This window comes from Lissotriton vulgaris, chromosome 8 (genome assembly GCF_964263255.1).
Source record: "Lissotriton vulgaris chromosome 8, aLisVul1.2, whole genome shotgun sequence".
In the NCBI taxonomy this organism is placed as follows: domain Eukaryota; kingdom Metazoa; phylum Chordata; class Amphibia; order Caudata; family Salamandridae; genus Lissotriton; species Lissotriton vulgaris.
The window spans coordinates 287300943-287321181 of record NC_141696.1 but is presented as its reverse complement, the minus strand read 5'-3'; the positions used below and the strand labels follow the sequence as shown (position 1 = coordinate 287321181).

The window sequence follows — 20239 nt, the reverse complement described above, 5'->3', positions numbered from 1 at the left end:
TGCCTTTGACAATGCTGTCTCCACCTCCTGCCAGGAAGTGGACAGACTGGTTTTGGCTGGGCAAAGAGCTTCTCTGCTACCAGAGAATGAAGGATTTTGTACTATAGACTGGGGTCCAGATCCATGAACCTTAGAACATTTTTGCAATTCAAGAGCAACCTTTGCCAAGGAAAAGAGCTGGAGAAACGGATAAGTACTGCCCCTTTTTTGTGTGTTTTCTGGGGTTGGCCTGCAGTAGCTGTTTCTGCCAAAGAAAGGACAAGGACTTTGCTGTGTCACCTGCTTGAGGAAGATCTCAAAGGGCTTGAAGTAGAGCTTGCCACCTGTTTTTGAAGTCTCAGGGATACAAAGACTTCACCCCCAGCTCCCCTGATCTTCCTTGCTGAGAGTTCTGACCTGCCAGGAGGTGCCTGCCGCTGTTCTGTGCCTCTGGAGATTGTTCCTGTTGATGGGAGCTGGAAAAGCAATGCAACTAAGAGAAGCGCTACGCATCCGCACTTGTTTCAGATGCATCGCCGAAGAAACTGACGCAGCGCATGCCCGCAGCTCAAGAAATCGCCACATCAAGTGCACTGATCTGCGAAGGCTGAGATCACCGCACTGATACCGACGCGGGCCGTACTATGTGGCTGCACTAACCATTGCAATTTCCCGAAGCTGACACGCATCGCATCGCGGCACCAGGTCTGTCGCATCGCTGAGGGACGTGGTAAGACACCGACTCATCACCTCCACACACAGTAAGAAACTAATGCATCACCTCCTTTCTGATAAGGAACCGACGCATCACCTCCCCTGCGCAGCAGTAAGGAACTGACGCATCACCTCCCCCAGAGCAAGGAACCGATGTATTACCTTCCCTGTGTGTAAGGAACCTACGCATCCCCTTCCCTGCGACCCTTTCTGTTTGTGCGCGTGGCGCATCCAAGGTACTTTGTGTGAAAAGTGTTGCATCTGCAATTTGCTTTGAACAGAACTGTTTCTACCTTTTGAAAGACCTATTTTGATTACTGTATTGTGAATTTATGTTGTTTTGGTCTTGTTTTGGTTTAGATAAAGATAACTTATTTTCCGAAAGTGGTGAGGTGTCCATTTGTAGTGATTTCACTGTATTACTGTATGTGTGCAAAAATGCTTTACACACTGCCTCTGAGATAAAGCTGTCTGCTCGTGCCAAGCTACCAAGAGGGTGAGCAGGGGTTATCTGAAAAGTGTATCCCCCTTACCGTAACTAGGAAGAAGGGTCCCTACTTGCACAAAAAGGTGCAAACCATTGTCAGAGACCCCCATTTTGAACACCCGTTTATCCTGCAAGTCATGCGATTGCTATTGTGACAATCCACATAAGTGTTCTGAAGCTGCAAGCGATCATCACCTGGGGTTTCCTGCAGCTTGAGAAGATGAACTTACCCATATACATACGTGCACTGTAGCATTTTAATAAATAACTATTTACTATGTGGCTTTGATATCAGTTTGAAGACCACTAAAATCTAGAGATGTTTACATATGTTTTAAGTGTGCTGTGGGTATGTACCCCCATATTTTACAGTTGACATTTACTGAACTTTTATTAAAGCTTAGCTTCATTCTGAGGGTGGCACTACAAAATGAGGAGGTTTAAAACAAGTGAAGTCCTCCCCTCTTGGTGTTGCTTGTATCACACTGTTGAGGACTTCCCACAAGAAGACCCTGGTAACTGTTCATTAGTCATTATCTTTGAGTTCCTGTTTTATTACATGTTCTCCTGCTTATTCCCTTGCATTGAGAGAAAATAAATATGTGTAACAATTGTCTAGATTTTAGAATTACATGCTCCAGCTGATCAAGGGTGAAACTCTGGTTCATTGAAACAGTAATTTCCTTGCATGGTTTCTGATTATTCGAAAGCCATTTAGTTTTTTTACACGTTAGTTTAATGGTATCTCGATGTTGTCTTTTCTTTTAAAACCTGCCTAGCAACCATTGACTGAGATACTTAGTTATAAGCGCCTGATACAATCCCTCTGCCAAAAAAAAGATGTTCTACACATTAATCCACTTACACACCAGTAGTAGAATCCCTAGATAGATCCAAGGCAGCTGCCGAGCAGCACACTTACTTACTTAGAGAACCCGAAGAAGTTGGGGGAGCCCCTGCAGCCAACTGAAGACCTCTGGACATGTGCTCATTGCATCTGAACATAAAATTCCAAGTAGGGCCAGGAACCATTGAACTCTCAATCAATCAATCAATCATTTGTAATGCACCCTACATACCCGTGAGGGCTGAGGGTGAGGGGGGGGGAGGCTGCTACTGATCAAAGAGCCAGGTCTTGAGTGAAGGTCAGCAGGTCTTGGGTGTGTCGTAGGCTCAGCGGTAGGGTGTTCCATGTTTTGGCTGTGAGGTGGGAGAAGGATCTCCCGTCAGTGGTAGTTCTTGGGATGCGCGGAACGGTGGCAAGTGCGAGGTCTGCGGATCGTAGCTGGCGGTTGGGATGTAGAAGGAGAGTCGGCTGTTGAGGTAGGCAGAGCCAGTATTGTGGAGTGCCTTGTGTGCGTGGATGAGGAGTTGAAGGATATCATTTTGTTGACGGGGAGCCAGTGCAGATTTCTCAGGTGGGGGGTGATGTGGCTGTGGCGTGGTATGTCGAGGATCAGTCGTGCCGAGGCGTTTTGGATGCGTTGTAGTTATTTGATGAGTTTGGTCGGGGCTCCCTCGTAGAGGGCGTTTCCGTAGTCCGTCTCACTAGTGCTTCATGCTATGAAAGAAAATGGGTTGGGACTAAGTCATAACTTTAAAGACTCGGTTCTACAGCATTTATAAGGCTAGACCTATGGTTCACAACCATGTTTGTGCATTCCATAGAGATCCTGCACCTGCGCTGTTAAATCTGATACGTTTCTTTGTAGATATTTCCATAGTAAATGTGAGCCTGGAAATTCTCTTGGTGCAGGCCTTCCCAACAACAAAATCCAAAGGCTAGAAAGGATGAAAATTAAGCTTCTCTCAACCCCTCCGATCAGTTCACTGGCTTCTAATCTTGACCTCTCCATCCCTGAAATCAGTATGACATTTTCTCCCTGCTACACAGATGCTTAAGCATGAAACCCCCAAGTAACTAAAGGACAGGAATAAACACACTTACCCACATCTTGCATTCCCCACTTTAGCCTCTTGAACTTTGCTATTAACAATAAAAAAGGGCAGAGACGAGTGCTTCTCCTCACTTGGCCTCTCATAATCTGCAATAGACCACCACTGATGATCATCATTTGGTCGGCACTTTAAGCCCATCTTTCTTTGAGACCACACCTTTTTCACTCAGACTTCAATTTCTGCTGCACCTCCATGGTCAATTTCTGCTGCGTCTGCTTTATAAATCATGCATTTTACCACTTGTAAACTGACAGCAAGATTCTTGCTGCCACAGTAGTGCCTAGCATTTTTTTGTTCGCATATTTGAAAGCGTTGAAGGTATTGGTTGCACCAAATAAGCAGTTGAGTGACTGCAGTACATGAATTAGGTGTCAGTAAAGGCTGTGATAATACGTTGTTAAAAATATGGTTTATGGAAGTCTTGCTAACAATTAAAAATACAAGTGGCAATCTGTTAATGAGACAGCATGATTGTGGTCAGACAGGACAGATTTACCATTTGTTAAGTGTTCGGGTGGTGTTTTCGCGAGAGTGAGACTCCAGTGCATACTGGTACTTGCAGTATTTAACATCACTATTAGTAATAATGGAGCCCAGTGAAACCTCAATGTATCGTGCTAAGTGCAATCTTTCATACAGCAGTCTTTAACCAATCTTCTTAATTTGATGTAAGTATCACTTGCACATAAGCAATCAACCACTTATTTGTACAATCCTAATCTAAATGTACTACTAACCCCTAAACACTATCTATTCTATGCACATATCCTCAAATACATTCCCATGGTGAACATAGCTGCTACTTAACCATGCACATCACCCTTATGGCTATGGCATTATTAACAACAAATCACCAACCCTTCAAATCACCAAACACAACAGCAGCAGTATTGCTACTGTCCAAAAAAACATCCACATCTAGACCTCAAAATTCTCTAACCCAAAAACATTACCTCCAATTCCACTGAAAGCTTCAACCAGAATACCCACACACCCAGTATACCCTCATGCTTCTGTTCCTCCTTCCATACTAGATTACACCTCCCCCTCAAGCCCCTGTCACATCAAGTTATGAGATACAACAACTAAAATGCTTACTCTTCAAAACAATATCCAAAAGCAATAACCGCTTCAACATTTGATCTACTCCCCAGACCTCACCTTCATTACAGAAACCTGAATCACTGAAGATGCCACATCCCACAGACATTCTACTTGAATTTGGCATCTTCATCAAAAACTGTATTTGGAAAATTGGAGGATGCCTATCAGTCATCGATAAAAAAAAAAAAAACCTGTAACAATAGGACATATTAAAAACTTCACCATTGACGGCTGAAAATCCATGCTGACAAGATATCACTCCTCTCCAACTCTCACATATTCCTTCTTATTTGTTCATCTTGATATATAGACCACAACTTAGCAAAGTAAACTTTAAAGATGAAACAGTTACCAAGAGCCATCTGAAATACCCAAACCCTCTCATTGTAAGAGACCTCAACATGCGGTTTGGCCAGAACAAAATTACCCACAACCAACCTTGAGGTCTCCAGCAAATTGTTCCTTGCCTACCTAACATTGCTGGGCGGATGTTGGATGTCCTATTTTCTCCCCAGTGACAGGCCACAGTGACAGATGGCTCCCCTAGTAAGCTGGAGTGACAGTAGCTTTATTACATACAGGATCATCACAACTATCATCAAAAACAACAGCTCTTCAAAGGCTCTAACAAACACTCATCCATACAAAAGGAAGAAAATAGACCTCCAAACACTCACCTTGCACCTTGAAAGAGCCCCAATAAAATGCAAACTCAAGACCTACGCACTTTCTACAATTGAATCTCCACGGCATTAGACACACCAATACAACATCAATAGTTAACCACAAACAAAGTGATTAGCAAATACATCAAAGGGATGAAAACAGAACTTATTGCAACGCAAATGGAGAAAATCCAAAGATGAAAAATACAACCTCCTATTACGCCAGTATCGCCAAGCCTACAGAAAATCCATTTGAGCCACGAAAGGAAAACACTGGTCCACATGAATAGTTGAAGCAGACTTTCCCTCTAAGGAACTCTATAAGATTCTAGAAGAATTCTGCAATCCAGTGGACTAAATTACAAAAACACTATAATTTGAAGCCACCTTCAACAGAATCACCTTGGTATTGATCTGAAAAATGTAAAAGAAAATTACTTTAAGGAGACCCAAATAAAATCATCCCAACATTTGACCCAGTTGGCATAAAAAGAAACCATATCAAATTTTCACAGCTAAATGCTTTAAATCAGAAATAGGAGTCTCTCAACATTATTATTGCATGCAGCCAATCAGGATCACCTTCAGACCAGGTACCTCCATAAATTGTTAAAGGTAGCCTTAGCAGAACCGGTGTAGGGGTGGTACCTAGAACCTTACTCAACAAGTTCTTGGACTAGGTTTGTTCCTACCTGAACTGAAAACCTCCGGAATTAGACCACTCCTCAAAAAGAAAACCTTGCTGCATAAGACCCAGCAAACTATAAACCAATAACAAATTGCCCATTCATAGGTACAATGTTAGAAAGAGCAGTGTTCACCAAACTTTCAAAATTTATGAAGAAAATGCCTTGATGTCAGACCAGGAATCCGCTTCAGAACAGGCATATCCATTTAAGATGACCTAAAATTCGCAGTGCACAATAATGCACTGGCTTCCCTAATGCTTTTGGACTGTTCAGTCAGTGGGTTTTGCCCACCATACTCTACTCAAAGACCATCATATCGGGACTTGTGAATATGCCCTAAAAGGGATTGCTTCTTAGCTCAGAGACAGATAATTGTCTTTCAGTGATCCATCATACTCTCAGGTTCAGGTTTTAAAGTCTTTATTTCGATATCAAAATCATAAAAGACAACATTTAAATCATATTTAAGACATTTAGGATTATAAACAGCATAGTAATGGTCATTTATAATGACATTTTTAAAATAGCAGCACCATTAACATAAAAAGTTATTAAACATTCAAAAAGTACAAAGACAAACCTGACCATAGCATATTTAAAAGTTAAAAAAAGAATATGCAAAAACATTCCTCATATAATATACATTTTCCTGAGTTAAGTTAAAAAGAAATGGTTAAGCTTTTATGAACAAATTGAGAAGCCCTATTGAAGGTTTTGTCTGCTTCTTGCCCTAATGGCCCAAGCCGACCCTAGGAATTTGGCTGTGCTCACCACAATCACCTCTGAGGTATTGGTTTTTAGAACCCAGATAGCCTCTGAAGACCTTCTAAAAGGGAGGCGCTGAAACAGGGGTTTTAACCATTTTGTTTGTAGCACTAAATAGATAGGGCAGGCAAACAAAAATGACCCTCGGTTTCTTTGTGACTTGGACACCAACTACTAAATTCAGTTGCGCCATTCACCCATTTTTTTGTGAAGGAATTCAATGGCAAAGCTCCTACCCGAAACTGATGGTAAAGTTTCTTGTCCAGCGGTTTGGTGATGATATCCCAATAGGTCTCACGGGAGGGATCCAATTTAATGGTCCGAAACCTTCCCGTTAGACCAACGGAGCTGGAAGCCGTTACTAGCAATTGACGGACCGAGGCCCAGTATAATGCCTTGAATTCCTGTTTGGAGGGAAAGGCGTTGGTACTTGGAGATATCCACAGGTGTTCCAGTCCCATTTCAACCAGGATGGTTTTTACCGTTTTCAGCCAAGTGATTCTCCCAGATCCCCAGATTGACCTAACTTCAGCCAATTCTTTGGCAAAAAGAGTAAGGTCGGGGGATGTCCATATACGCCTCCAAAAGGCCACCAGTCTAAATCTTGCCATCTCATTAATTGAATTGCATCCCAGATCTAGGCATAGGGGTATGGAAGGGGATGATTGGGGTAGCCCAATCAGGCTCCTTAAAAACTTACACTGGATTCTGAATAGGCTAGAGAGATCCTAGTATCCCCAGAGATCAGCTCCATATAGAAATGCGGTGTTGATCTTAGTATCATAGATCTTTAACGCTGGGGTGACCCGTTTTGTAATTGATCTCCTTTGCTCATTCAAAAGACAGCCGGTAAGTCGGGCAAATTTAAGCTGTTGGGCACCAACCTGATCTTTCCATCCCAGACGACGGTCCAAGGTAACCCCCAGGTACGTCATGGTCTCAACTTGTTCCAAGTTGACTCCACTCATACTTACGGAGCTCCGGACAAAATGCCTCCTATTAAGGACCATAAACTTGGTTTTGCCCACATTTACCTTAAGGTCATTGATGGCACAGAACTCCTCGAAGCGGTCCAGCGCCCGCTGCAGACCACTACGTGTTTTTGAGAGGAGTAGGGTGTCGTCGGCAAAGATAAGCATTGGAAACCTTGTCCCTGCTAGCAAAGGGGCGTCAGTGGGAGTGTCTGCAAAGAATTTGACCACTTGATCAATGAATAGCAGGAAGAGTGTTGGCGCCAGGACACATCCCTGACGAACACCACGGGTCACGGGGAAGGGTTTCGTCACTTGTCCCTGGCCTCCCCACCTCACCCTTGCATAGTTGTCCTCATGCATTTTAACTATCAGATCAAGTAGTTCCCTTTGTAAACCTAAGTCCCTCAGGACGCACCACAATTTATCCCTCGGCACTAGATCGAAAGTGGGCTTCAGATCGATAAATGCGGCAAAGATGGTTCCACCGCCGAGCAAGACCACCTTCCAGTAGATCAGACAAAATCTGAACACCTGGTCGATGGTGCTCGTACCTGATCTGAAGCCCGCTTGCATGGGAGATAGTATGTCCTCTAGTTCAATCCAGCCTTGAACTCTACTCAAAACCATGCGTGCAATGATTTTTTGGAGGGAGTCGATAAGACTAATCGGGCGATAATTGCCCGGATTAGACCTATCGCCTTTTTTGTGGATTGGGAGTATCTCCGCACCCTTCCGCAACTTAGGGATTCTTGCCCCTTTAGCTATTGCATTTGCGATCTTTGTTATGTATTGCACCCATAGGGCGGGGTTGGCTTTGAACAGATCAGCAGGGATTAAATCCATCCCTGGTGCTTTCCCCCGCTGAGTCAAGCCAAGTGCTAGCTCTACCTCGGTTTCCGAGAAAATGAGTTTCTCCCCACAAATAGGTGGCGAGGGCACCTCATCCAATTTAGAAGGGGGTTCAGAGGTTTCAGCACTAAATTGGGCCGAATAATGGGTCACCCAAGCTTCAGGGGGTACATGGTTTGTGGGAATGCGTGAATCAGAGTCCTTGCCCCATTTCACTAAATCCCAGAACTTGGTCAGATTATTCGAAGTGGAGGCATCCAAAAGATCGGGCCAGTACATATCCTCCCACTCCCGTTTAGCTTCCCACTGAATTTTCTTATATTGCACCCTAGCTGCCTTAACAGCACACATGTTCCGGGACTTAACCGCTTTGACAAGGTGTCTATGGGCCTCCCTGCACTTTTTATTGTACCATTTCTGACGGGGGCGTTTTGTTTGGCGGTTCCCTTCTGGTCTGGTAGAGAAAGAAGGAGCTTAACCTGATTAAAACAACACTCATGAAGATCGATGACAGTGTTTTCAGAGCTACTCCCAGCGAATCATCAAGCATTATTTCATTAAACATGTTAGAGACCACAGTCTCAACGCTCACCTGTAAAGTCTCGTCCCCCGCTAGCCTGTACCATTTTAACCTCCTTCGGTCATTAGTCAGAATAACGTCCCCTATCCGGGCGGTGTCTGGTTCCTTCAATCTCTTCATTCCCGGCAGCCTTAGTTTAAGTGTCAGGGGGTTATGATCACTTTCTGGGCGGGGTACCACTTCCATATCTACCAACAGAGGCCAGTGTTCCAGCTTTAACAAGAAATAATCAATCCGGCTTTTCCTTAGTCCATTGTCAAAGGTGTAGTTGGCACCTAAATCTGATCTTGTGCGACCATTTATAGCCCTTAGCCCCCGGGTAAGACACAGAGCCATCCAGTTCAGGGCTGCCTCAGTCGCTTTAACAGTTTTATTTAGCATCAAATCTGGAATATTCCAAGCTGCGTCTTCTACGGAGCCCCAGCTGTCCCCGGCTACGTAAAGCGGCTCAAAAGTACAATTTAAATCTCCTGCCAGGAGGATGAAGTTTTCTCTGCCCAGTCCAGCAAGATAATGGTCCACTACATCCAACACAACAGGGCAGCGACCCCCAGGAAAACCTCGTGCATATATATTAATAACAATCAGGTCCCGATGGCCATCTTTGCTCAGTTTAATTACCAGGAGGTCCGGGTTGTCTACAAGTATCTCAGTTGGGTGATATCCTGATGACTGCTTCACCCAAATCAGCAAACCCCCTGAAGCTCGCCCTTTACCAACCCTGATAGCTGGTTTGAAAAAGTTTACAAAACCTGCCCTATGAATTGGATCAGGTGCCCAAGTTTCCTGTAGCAGAATAATATCAAATTTGTCCACAAACTCCAACCAGTCTTCTGAGTGCATGCGTCCCATAACCCCTGCAATATTCCAGGACACTATGTTAAATATTTCAGATGAGGGAGCTGCTAGGAGGATCATTGATGCTGATACAGCCGGGGTCGCTAATATACACCCTGTTCTTACACTATTCTCATTGCTGTCAACATTATCCAAGGTTTCCCCCACCCGCATAACCTCTATTGAGTCATCAGCAGCTGTTACAGCATGTTCCTCGGTTGCTGGTGCCCCCTGAGTTGCTTCTACCTTATTTGTAAAGGGAGCGACCCCCTGACTTGGCATCGCTTCCACATACCCACGGTCTACAGCAGACTTAATTTTTCTATTCCCTATAAAAAGTCAGTCTATGGCCTCAAGGTCGGAAAGGGGCCCAAAATGGTTACAAGTGGGGGATATTGCTGGGGGTGTGGTGTTCTTGCTATAGGGTACCTCCTAACTGGGGGTCTCCTGTGAGTGGGGCCTAATGGAAAGTTACTCTGTCTTTGGGGGTAGAAATATGCAAGCCCCAGAGTTTGTACATCCCCCTGCCTAGCAAACCTGGCTTCCCTTCGAATAGTGTCCACCACCCAAGGATCCTTAAACAATATTAATATACAGTCACCCTCCAAGTCTTTGGTGCCGTATCCCACCCAATCGACTCTCCATACAAACAGAATTTCAGTGGGAGATGATGGTGGCAGGGGACGGTTTTTATTCAACCAGAATATCACCTTATTGCGTAAATCCCCATATGACTCCTTAGTACCTGCTTTTAACGGGGCAACACCAGTTAATACTATTGTGCATTGGGTTGCCTCCGTGGGTAGGTCAGCGCGGGGAATGGTATACCTAATTTGTTTCCTACCAATTGGGGTTTTGGTGCTCCGGTGATTAGCTGTTTGCCCTGGGGGTGGCTGTAAGGAAGTGCTAGCGTTGGGTTTTGCTGGATCAACAGACCGAGCTACTTGGGACCTATCTGGGTGAGGATTGTCAGTGACCTTCTTTTTAAGAGCCTGTGACAAGGTGCCCTCAGCTACCGTGCTGAGATTATCTCTAGGTCTCCCCCCCGCTAACGATTTCTTGTTAGCTACCCCTGTTGGTACTGGGTTGGTGGGTTTACTAATGGTAGCATAGTTTGAAGATTTTGTCTTAGATACCGGCTGTGTTAGAACCCCTCCCGCTGGACTGGAAGTAGTTAACTTTTGTAGCAAGCTCAGATTTGTGCTCACTACTGTCTCCAGAGCATCTATTTTGGAGGTCATCAGCCTAGTACGCTCCAAAACAGGGAGCAGGAGGGTTTTAATCATAGCTTCCATTTTTACCAGTAAGACTTCATCACTATTGAGGCACATTGGGCAGGGATTATATGACCACAGGGTAGTTAAGGCAGGGCATAGCACACTAGGGAATGCAGGAGGTATTTGTGAGTCAGGGGGATGCGCAAGAGCGGAGGCAACATTACTGGGTGGATCATTAAGTTTGGGCATCTTATGATCTCTCCCTCCCTGATGACTCGAATCCTGTTTTCTTTTTCGGGATGTTGTTCCTAATCCCAAGGGATCATCCTCTACTATGAGGTTCGAGACAGCATTAGTAGGTGAGTGTAAAGTTTCCAAACTAAAGTCGTTTTCCCCACTATTCTGACTTTGATCCCCACCACTTGACTGAGTATCGTCCAAGATTTGGTCAACATTAACCAAAGAAGCTGAAGGGCCCACCCCCTCGCCATCCATGTGAACTATTGCCTCAGTAGTAACAGAGTATACACAATTTGTTGCTGCATGAGCAGCAGGACTGGTAATTGTTGCCATCCCACCCACCGAAGAGCGCTTACCGCTAACAAGGTCTAGGGAGAGACGTTTTTCCACCATCGCTATTTCTTTTTCCAATATCCCTGTTGCTCGGGTGATAAAGGCATCCAGTGGGCCCGAGACAACTCCCTTCATTGTTTGAATTTGGACTGTACGATCTTTGCCTGATCTTAAAGTCCTGTTACCAACTACTTATGCCTGTTTTAACTATAGTATATCTCCCACAGTGATGGTATGGAGTACTAGTGACTCTATAGAACTCACACGGTGTGAGTAAAGTATCTTCTACCGAATCACAATTTACCGGGGGTTCGTTCCTTAATTTGAGAGTAAGTGAGGTCAGGCAGAGGTGGAGGGCCCAGCCCGACCTCAACCGTCCTCGAACGGCCTCAAAAGGCCCGCTCTTTGCCCGGTCTTCGCCCCGAGCTCCGTCCCGCTGCGCGAGAAAGCGAGACTGCATATATCCTCCCAGGCGGATGGGCATTGCCGCTGCGGGAAGAGGCTACAGGTGTTGTAGATCGCCTCGCAGTCCCGCAGCGGTGTGGGCGGGTCCGGTTCAAGCAGCAGCCGTGGAGCGGGTGCCGCGACAGGAGGACAACAAGGCAGAAGCCGGCAAAGTTCCAACACAAGATGCGCCCAGTCAGGTAAGGAAAGCAGCAGAGCCCCAGCACTGAGTAGCACCCGCGCAGCGGGTGCTGCGAAATTTTATCAGGGAGCCAGGTGGGGGGGCGTTGCCGCTGCGGGAAGAGGCTACAGGTGTTGTAGATCGCCTCGCAGTCCCGCAGCGGTGTGGGCGGTGTGGTCAGGTCCGGTTCAAGCAGCAGCCGTGGAGCGGGTGCCGCGACCGGAGGACAACAAGGCAGAAGCCGGCAAAGTTCCAACACAAGATGCGCCCAATCAGGTCAGGAAAGCAGCAGAGCCCCAGCACTGAGTAGCACCCGCGCAGCGAGTGCTGCGAAATTTTATCAGGGAGCCAGGCGGGGGGGCGTTGCCGCTGCGGGAAGAGGCTACAGGTGTTGTAGATTGCCTCGCAGTCCCGCAGCGGTGTGAGCGGTGTGGGCGGGTCCGGTTCAAGCAGCAGCCGTGGAGTGGGTGCCGCGACTGGAGGACAACAAGGCAGAAGCCGGCAAAGTTCCAACACAAGATACGCCCAGTCAGGTCAGGAAAGCAGCAGAGCCCCAGCACATTCAACATCTACCTAACTCCCTTACCAAAATGGATTGCTTCTTACCTCGGAGACAGACATTTTTGTTTCAGTGGCCCATCATACTCCCACTTTCATTCAACATCTACCTAACTCCCTTACCAAACCTCATTAAACCATTCAGCCTTTCCTGTTCAAACAATGCAGATGACACTTAAATCATTGTAAAAATGGATGGGCCAGAAGACTTCTACAAAACTAAACTTGATGACTGCCTTCATGCAATAAATACATGGATGGTGAGTTACCACCTAATGCTTAACATGGCAAAGACCGAGATCAAGACCTGTGGACAATGGCAAAAAAAGCCTACCAAACAGAGGGCCCAAGCAAATTAAGGCCCCTCCAGCAACATTATAGGGCCAGATGTACAAAGGTTTTTTGCTTGTGCAAATGGGGTTTAGACCCGTTTGTGCCAGCAAAAAAACCTGTGGGCCATGTACTAGTCCTATTTTGTGAGTCACAAATTGCAAAATAGGACTAGCAACTCGCTATTAGGAAGGGGCATTCCAAGGGCATCCATTCCTAATAGCGACTCCTTAAACTATGTAAGAATATTTTGCGACCGCAATTGCAGTTGCAAAACACTCAGAGTTTACCACCCTTCTCACAAACGGGAAGGGATCCATTTGTGAATGCATGGGAAAATCTTTTATAAGGGCTGCCCTTAAAAAATGAAACTGAAAAGTTTCTCATTTTTATTTTTTAAATGCACCCCGTTTTCCTTTAAGGAAAACGGGCTGAATTTATTTAAAATAAAAGCTGCTTTGGCTAAAACCAGTCCCAGACATGGAGGTCTGCTGATCCCAGCAGGCCACCATCCTTGGGAGTGCCAGCAATTACCAATGGGGTTGCAAGAGGCATGCAATTTGCGAGCCTATTGGGAATCCCAAACAGTGTCTCAGATACTGTTGTGCATCCCAATTAGCGAGTCGATAATTGTGAGTCTCAAATGCAACGCAATTTGCGACTCACTAATTGGGGGGTCGTACATCTGGCCCTAAGTGAAATAAGAAACTAGGGATAACAATGGATTAAGAACCATCCTTGACACTGCATCTCAACAAGGTATCAAGTAGCACCTTCTTCACAATGAGACTACTAAGTCACATCTTCCATTACCTTGGATACCAACTAGGCATGAGCGGAAAATCCGTTCCGCTCGCGGATTTCGCGGATTTTCGGTAAATCCGCGATCCGCGAATTTACTGAAAATCCGCAAGATCGGCGAGCGGCGGATTTCGGGGGCAAAAGTTCAAGTCTGTTGAACTTTTAACTATTTTAGGATGGCGTCGGCAAGCTGCCAGCGCCATCCTAAAATAGTTACTAAGTTAGCTTCAACAGGAAGCACTAATAGATAAAATAAAGCAGGTGCTCGAGCACCTGCTTTATTTTATCTATTAGTGCCCTGATGAAGCTAATTTAGTAACTATTTTAGGATGGCGCTGGCAGCTTGCTGGCGCCATCCTAAAATATTTACAGCACAGGATGATGTGTGTTTTGTCGAGGCTGGGTAGGTGTGCGCTCTCCCCATATCTATTGTCGAAAATTAGCTATGATGCTTGATGGAGGCCTTTGCATAAATGACTTACACTAGCTCAATCCCTGTGCAGTTCCTGTGACCACGAGCTTCTCTGATCCGTGCCTGTCCTTTTATACACACACACAAGAGGCATGTGAACTCGCATATGAGCCCCGTCCCTTTGGCCCCTCCACACACGCTAGTGGTGTGTGCACCGTCTTCACGCCCTTTACCCACTTGATGGACAGGTCACTTGAGGGACCCCGGCGCTCTTTGGCGTGATTGCAAAGTTAATCATCCCCCCCAAAAATGTGTGTTTTGTCGAGGCTGGGTAGGTGTGCGCTCTCCCCATATCTATCGATGCTTGATGGAGGCCTTTGCATAATTGACTTTTACGAACTCAATCTCTGTGCAGTTCCTGTGACCACGAGCTTCTCTGATTCGTGCCCGTCCTTTTATACACAGTCACACACAAGAGGCAGGTGAACTCGCACATAAGCCCCGTCCCTTTGGCCACTCCCCACACACTAGTGGTGTGTGCACCGTCCTCGCGCCCTTTACCCACTTGATGTACCGGTCACTCGAGGGACCCCGGCGCTCTTTGGTGTGATGGCAAAGTTATTATTCAGCACCCCCAAAAATGTGTGTTTTGTCGAGGCTGGGTGGGTGTGCTCTCTACCCATATCTATCGTCGATAATTAGCTTTGATGCTTGATGGAGGCCTTTGCATAATTGACTTTCACAAGCTCAATCCCTGTGCAGTTCCTGTGACCACGGGCTTCTCTGATCCGTGCCTGTCCTTTTATGCACACAAGAGGCATGTGAATTCGCATATAAGCCTCGCCCGTTTGGCCCTGCCCCTCACACTAGCGATGTGCACCGTTTTCCCGCCCGGCCATTACCCACTAAATCCGCAAAATCCCCGAATTCACAAATCCGCGGATTTTGTGGATCGCAAATTCGCAAATTCGCGAATTGCGAATTCGCAAAATTCACCCATGCCTAATACCAACAAAAACTATAAGCTATCTCATACTCATAAAGCTCTAAACTTCACTATGCCACCTGCATATACCTCAACGCAACCACACACAGAATACAACTTATCAAATATATGCTGCAAGACCTACACTACTAGATCCTCTTGCACTTGCTTAAGACAGTGTCTGCTGAGGGTATTCAAAGTCAAAGTAAAAAAACTACTTTATTCAGTGAGATTATATAACCATAAAACATGCTAATCAAGGGGAGTCAATACAAGCTGCAGCTGGTTGTCACAATTAAACAATAAAAATTAAAACATTTCATAAACATTCAGTATGACACAACGTATTATACTTCAAAAGTAATACATATACCAAGAGACCGGATGCCTAAAATGCAAAGCGCAGATATATCAAATAAATAGAAAAGTGCAAGGTGCAAAATCCTAACAGGATGCAAACATGTCATACAGGTGAGTAAAGTGCATGAAACTATTAAACCTAAAACAACAGGGTATGTAAAAGGCTATGATTAATGATCAAAGTTTTCGTATTGCAGAGCATCCAAAAAAGCATATGCGTTTCTTTTCCTTATTGCTAATAGTATAAACAGATTAACAGCATTAATAACTTTTTCATTGCATAGGCCACATATAAAGTTAAAAGCATGTTTGTAATGGAAAAGCGTGTTAGATAAAAACTGAGGTTCTAAAATAATTTTTCGAATATCTTTATAAAAGCTACAAAAACGGATAAAAATGCAACGTGGATTGAGGTGTTTTACCATCACATGGGCAATAGGGGAGTTTATGGCACCACTTTTCCCTTTTAGGGAAGGCTGTTAAATAGTGAAGCGTGCCTAATCGAAGTCGTGTTAAGTAAAATCTGTGTTGTAAATTCCTGACCTGTGTTAAGTACATTGGTACACCCATTACAGTTATCATTTCACAGTAAATAATAACACTATGCATTTGGCTAGCTTCAGCCTCCCTTACGCATTCTGCAGACTTCATGTATCTTAGCTTTAGATCTCTTTTGCTAAAATCTTGGATAACTAGAGTTCTTTCTATCAGTATCTATCTTACAGAATTTCAAAAAGGTATAGATATGCTCCAACCAAGGGATTTTCTGAGGGTATTATCCATTAACCAGTACTGTACCAGACCGTAAAGCAGCCATCACCAATTGAACAGGCGTGGAATAACTAAAAAGGTCTGCTACATAGTGCTGACAAATTGAAGTATTCTAAACTAGTCTACCGCTTCAGGTCCTGACTAACTATATACTGTGACCACTTCTTTTACATCTCACAATGACCATCAAATATGAGATGATGGTAACACATCCATCCCAGGAGTTATCCCCACAATTTCCCTTTCCAGCTATGAGTATGCAGAGGCTTAAACATGTAAACAAAATATCTCCGATTGAACAACCCAGAGCAGTGTTCAGCTAAGTGGAATAGGATCACAAGAAATACCATAAAGAAATCTGCTGTTCGCTTACTGAAAACTATAAATAGTGCATCTGTCCTTCATGCCTTTTCATCCACCTCACTTCTAAGTGTTGCATCCCATAGTATGATTACTGCACCTGAGTAGTCTTCACACATGACAAGGAAATACTTCAAAAGCAAAGACGACACCCTTCCAGGCCCACACCTTACACGGTGCAACATGCTGCCCATTTAGGCAAGCATTTCAGATCCCAGATAGAGATAATAAGCTCTATATATGTTGCAGTACAATACATGCATTATATATATGTTTCCCCGCTTTTACCAATCATCAGATGATTTTGGTTTTTGTACAGCTGCCTTGTTTGGTGCAATCTGGTGTGAACATGGTCTAATTTACTGTTGACCAGTTCTTATACTGCGGACAGCTATTACTGCCAATATACATCTATGATCTGGCCCCTTTCCTGAACTGCAGCATACGATTTGGATTATCAATGTACTTGAGCAAAAAACCAACCTACTACAATTTCATTGCAACAAACCAGTATGGGCCCCTTTCTAGACTACCTATATGATCTTAATTCATGCAGAAACAGGAATTTGCACATAAATAGCGTGGGACAAAATACCGAAGGAGTAATTTTCCCTGTTTACCTTTTGAAGAAAAGCATAGAAAATTGGGACTGGGAAAACTGATTATGGGAATCTGTGCACATGTTCCTCATTCTGAGTAGGAAATCTCTGAATCTGGTGGTAGTTCTGGACCAGGTAAATATCTCATCCTAATGGGCTAGAATTTAGACATCCCAGAGTTCTCGCAATAGTAGTACCAGTAGAAATAGTGGTGGGAAAAATACTGCCTGTTATGAGTTGAACCCTGCAGGTTCACTAAGAATTAAAGAATTACTGCTGAAATTTGGTAATTTCAGGTCATATTTCCCCTGGCAATTCCTCATTTCCCCCCATACTTTTACACTGATTTCATTTGTTTGCAGCAGCCAAAATCTCTGGGTGTAAATAAAGAAATCTGATATTCCTGCAGATGGCACCATTTCAAGGGTCTGGTTTCTACTGTTTGCTGTCAGTGTGTGATGTTCATTAGTTTGCCACAGAGTTGGTGTATAAAACTTACTTAAGGCTCCAATACAATGTCGGGACACCGTCGCGGTCTAGACCTGCTCAAACATAGGCCGTTGTTTCTGACTTTGCAATTTGGATATGACCGCCCATAGGGCAGTTTGAAACATCCATTTTACCTTGGCAGCTTGTGAGGCAGGCGAAAAAAGCCCTGAAACACAAGCTGCCCTAGTAATTTGGATGCCACATGGTGCAGGGATGTTTAGTGGGGCACCAAACTCACTTTCTGACACCCTTTCCATGTTTGAAACGCCATCATGGAAAGGCTGTTGGAACCTCAAAACTAGAGGAGTGTTCCTACAGTGGCCGTATAATTCAATAATGTGTATACATCTCTAAGTAATCATAAGAGGCAGTGACAGAGGTTAGAATGCAAACCAAGTTCATTTAGAAAAATATTTATTTATTCTTTTTTTCAAAAAAAATTTTCCTTAAATATAAATTCATCTAAATATTATTATTCAACAAAAGAAACCTTTTTTAAATTAATAGGTAATACATAGATTAATTGAGAGATTTCATAAAGGGCACAAGACAGTCATAAAAACAACAACAAATTAACAGGACCCCTGAAAAGCAATCATGCACCACACCTCACTCACGTGCTACCAATCATTCTACATTCATACCACATACAAGAATGGAGAAGGAACTGGATTCCAAATAGCAAGATGACTGTGCTAATATGGTCCAAGGGCACCAAGGTGTAATTGTTGGCCCTTGTAGCGGGTCTACGCGCGTTTCGGTGGGCGAGCCACCTTCATCAGGACCTTCTTGACCAAAAAGTGAAGATCTCAGGGGATCAAACAAGAGGGGTTTTGGCGAGTGAAAGAGATCAGCTATCACAAGATCGAGTTTTCTTTTAAGAGTTAGAGGCTAAGGTCACATAGGTTGCATCATTTCCATAATGTCAGGTCCGACGTGCTAGGTGACCCTCAAAACTTCATCTTAGTGTTTTGGAAAACAATTACTGGTTTGAAGGCGAAATGGGCAAGATGTTGACGTATCGGTGGGGATTCTAAGAGGATACTCTTATCTCATAAAGACAAGGAGAGGGTTCCAGTCCACGTAGAGGGTAAACTTTTGCGTAGATTCAAACTTTTTTAGTAAAGGTGGGTTATAACAAATGTATAGTTAATCCAGGAAAGGATTTGAAGTTGATTAGTCACCTCCGCCCTTAGTGTCCGGTTGGTAGCATCCCAGCCTCTCTGCGTGTCCGGGACCCTCCGTCCAAGGCTGTTGGAACCTGCCATTGTAATCCTGATGGTAGAACCGGGGTGGATTAGAATTTTGCTTCTCTTCTGACGGGCTCTGTGACCCCCATTGAGGAGCAGAATCCCCCAGCAGGATTCCCTCCGACCTCTTTCATCGTAATCAGGCAGTCAAAGGGAAACCCTTGATGTCTGGCAGAAAGCCTCTGACATCAACATCGAAATCAGGCTCTTTGTAGTTGTTGGATGTCTTCATAAACTTGCGTTTGGAAATCTGCAACCCCTTGGCAGCAGCACATGTTCTCTGTTAATCATAAGTAAATCTAACAAAGTATGTAGCCATTTTCCAATTGGAGAAACGTCAGATTATTTTTGTCTAGTTCACTACAATAGCATTAAAGTGAGCACATTTCTTAGCATCTGTAGTAGACGGAGTTAAAAATGTAAAACTTATTTTGCTTTTGTTTGTTTTGCTAAGCAGATGGATAGAGCATTCTGTTTTAGGTATAAGACCAATTTAAAAGTATGAAGACCGTATTATTTATACTGCCTGTTGAACCTTTAAAAGAATATTTTACATGTTCCTTGCTTCCACAGTAATGAATGGCCGTCTGACAATTTTGCGTTTCCGCCTTTCTATGGAACACAGGACGCTCCCTATTTCTACCCACCCCCTTTCTTTTTCCAAGGAGTGGTAAGTCTGTTCTCTTTACAAATGTTAAGTTTCTAAGTTGTAAACACGGTCATATGCTACAGAGAACAATACATTTCACACCTGCATACTACTGCTAAGACACTCTTAGTCGAACATGGATGTGGGCCCATTGTCCCCACACATAGAGCCGAATTCACAAAGATAACTTACACTTTGAGTAAGTTTAACGTTTTTAGTACGTTTACTACTTTTCGGTATTCACAAACTGAACTTTTGTAATAACTTGCAATTTGTAGTAAGTCCAGCGCTACACATAACCAATCACTGGTATTGCAAAACCCTTCCATTGAAAAAAGAAAATGAAGATAGGGACCCCTTAGGAAATAATGTTAATTAACAAATGAGTCAATGTTAAAAATATATAAAATAATGCATATTTATAATTTAATACTAAAATATTTAAACTATTTTGAATAGAAAAAATAACGTAACAATAACTGTTTACATTGTTCTAATGTTTACAAATGTTACATTTATTGGTACATTATTTTTTAAATTCACACAAGTTATTAAATATTTTATAATAAAATATGTACTATTTTTAGTTTTGTTACTACAAAGTGCATGTTGTGAATGCTAAAAAGTCGCAAAGTTAGTCAAAAGTACAGTTGTCAAA

The 20239-nt window shown here is 43.9% G+C and overlaps 1 protein-coding gene across 1 annotated transcript in view; it reads left to right on the top strand.

Moving 5' to 3' along the window:
• Positions 1-20239, top strand: part of RBM11 (RNA binding motif protein 11) — a 196095-nt gene that overhangs the window by 128032 nt on the left and 47824 nt on the right. Inside the window, exon 4 of the mRNA XM_086933265.1 lies at positions 19506-19602. Coding sequence (XP_086789391.1) covers positions 19506-19602 — 97 coding nt within the window. The remainder of the gene's footprint in view (positions 1-19505; positions 19603-20239) is intronic.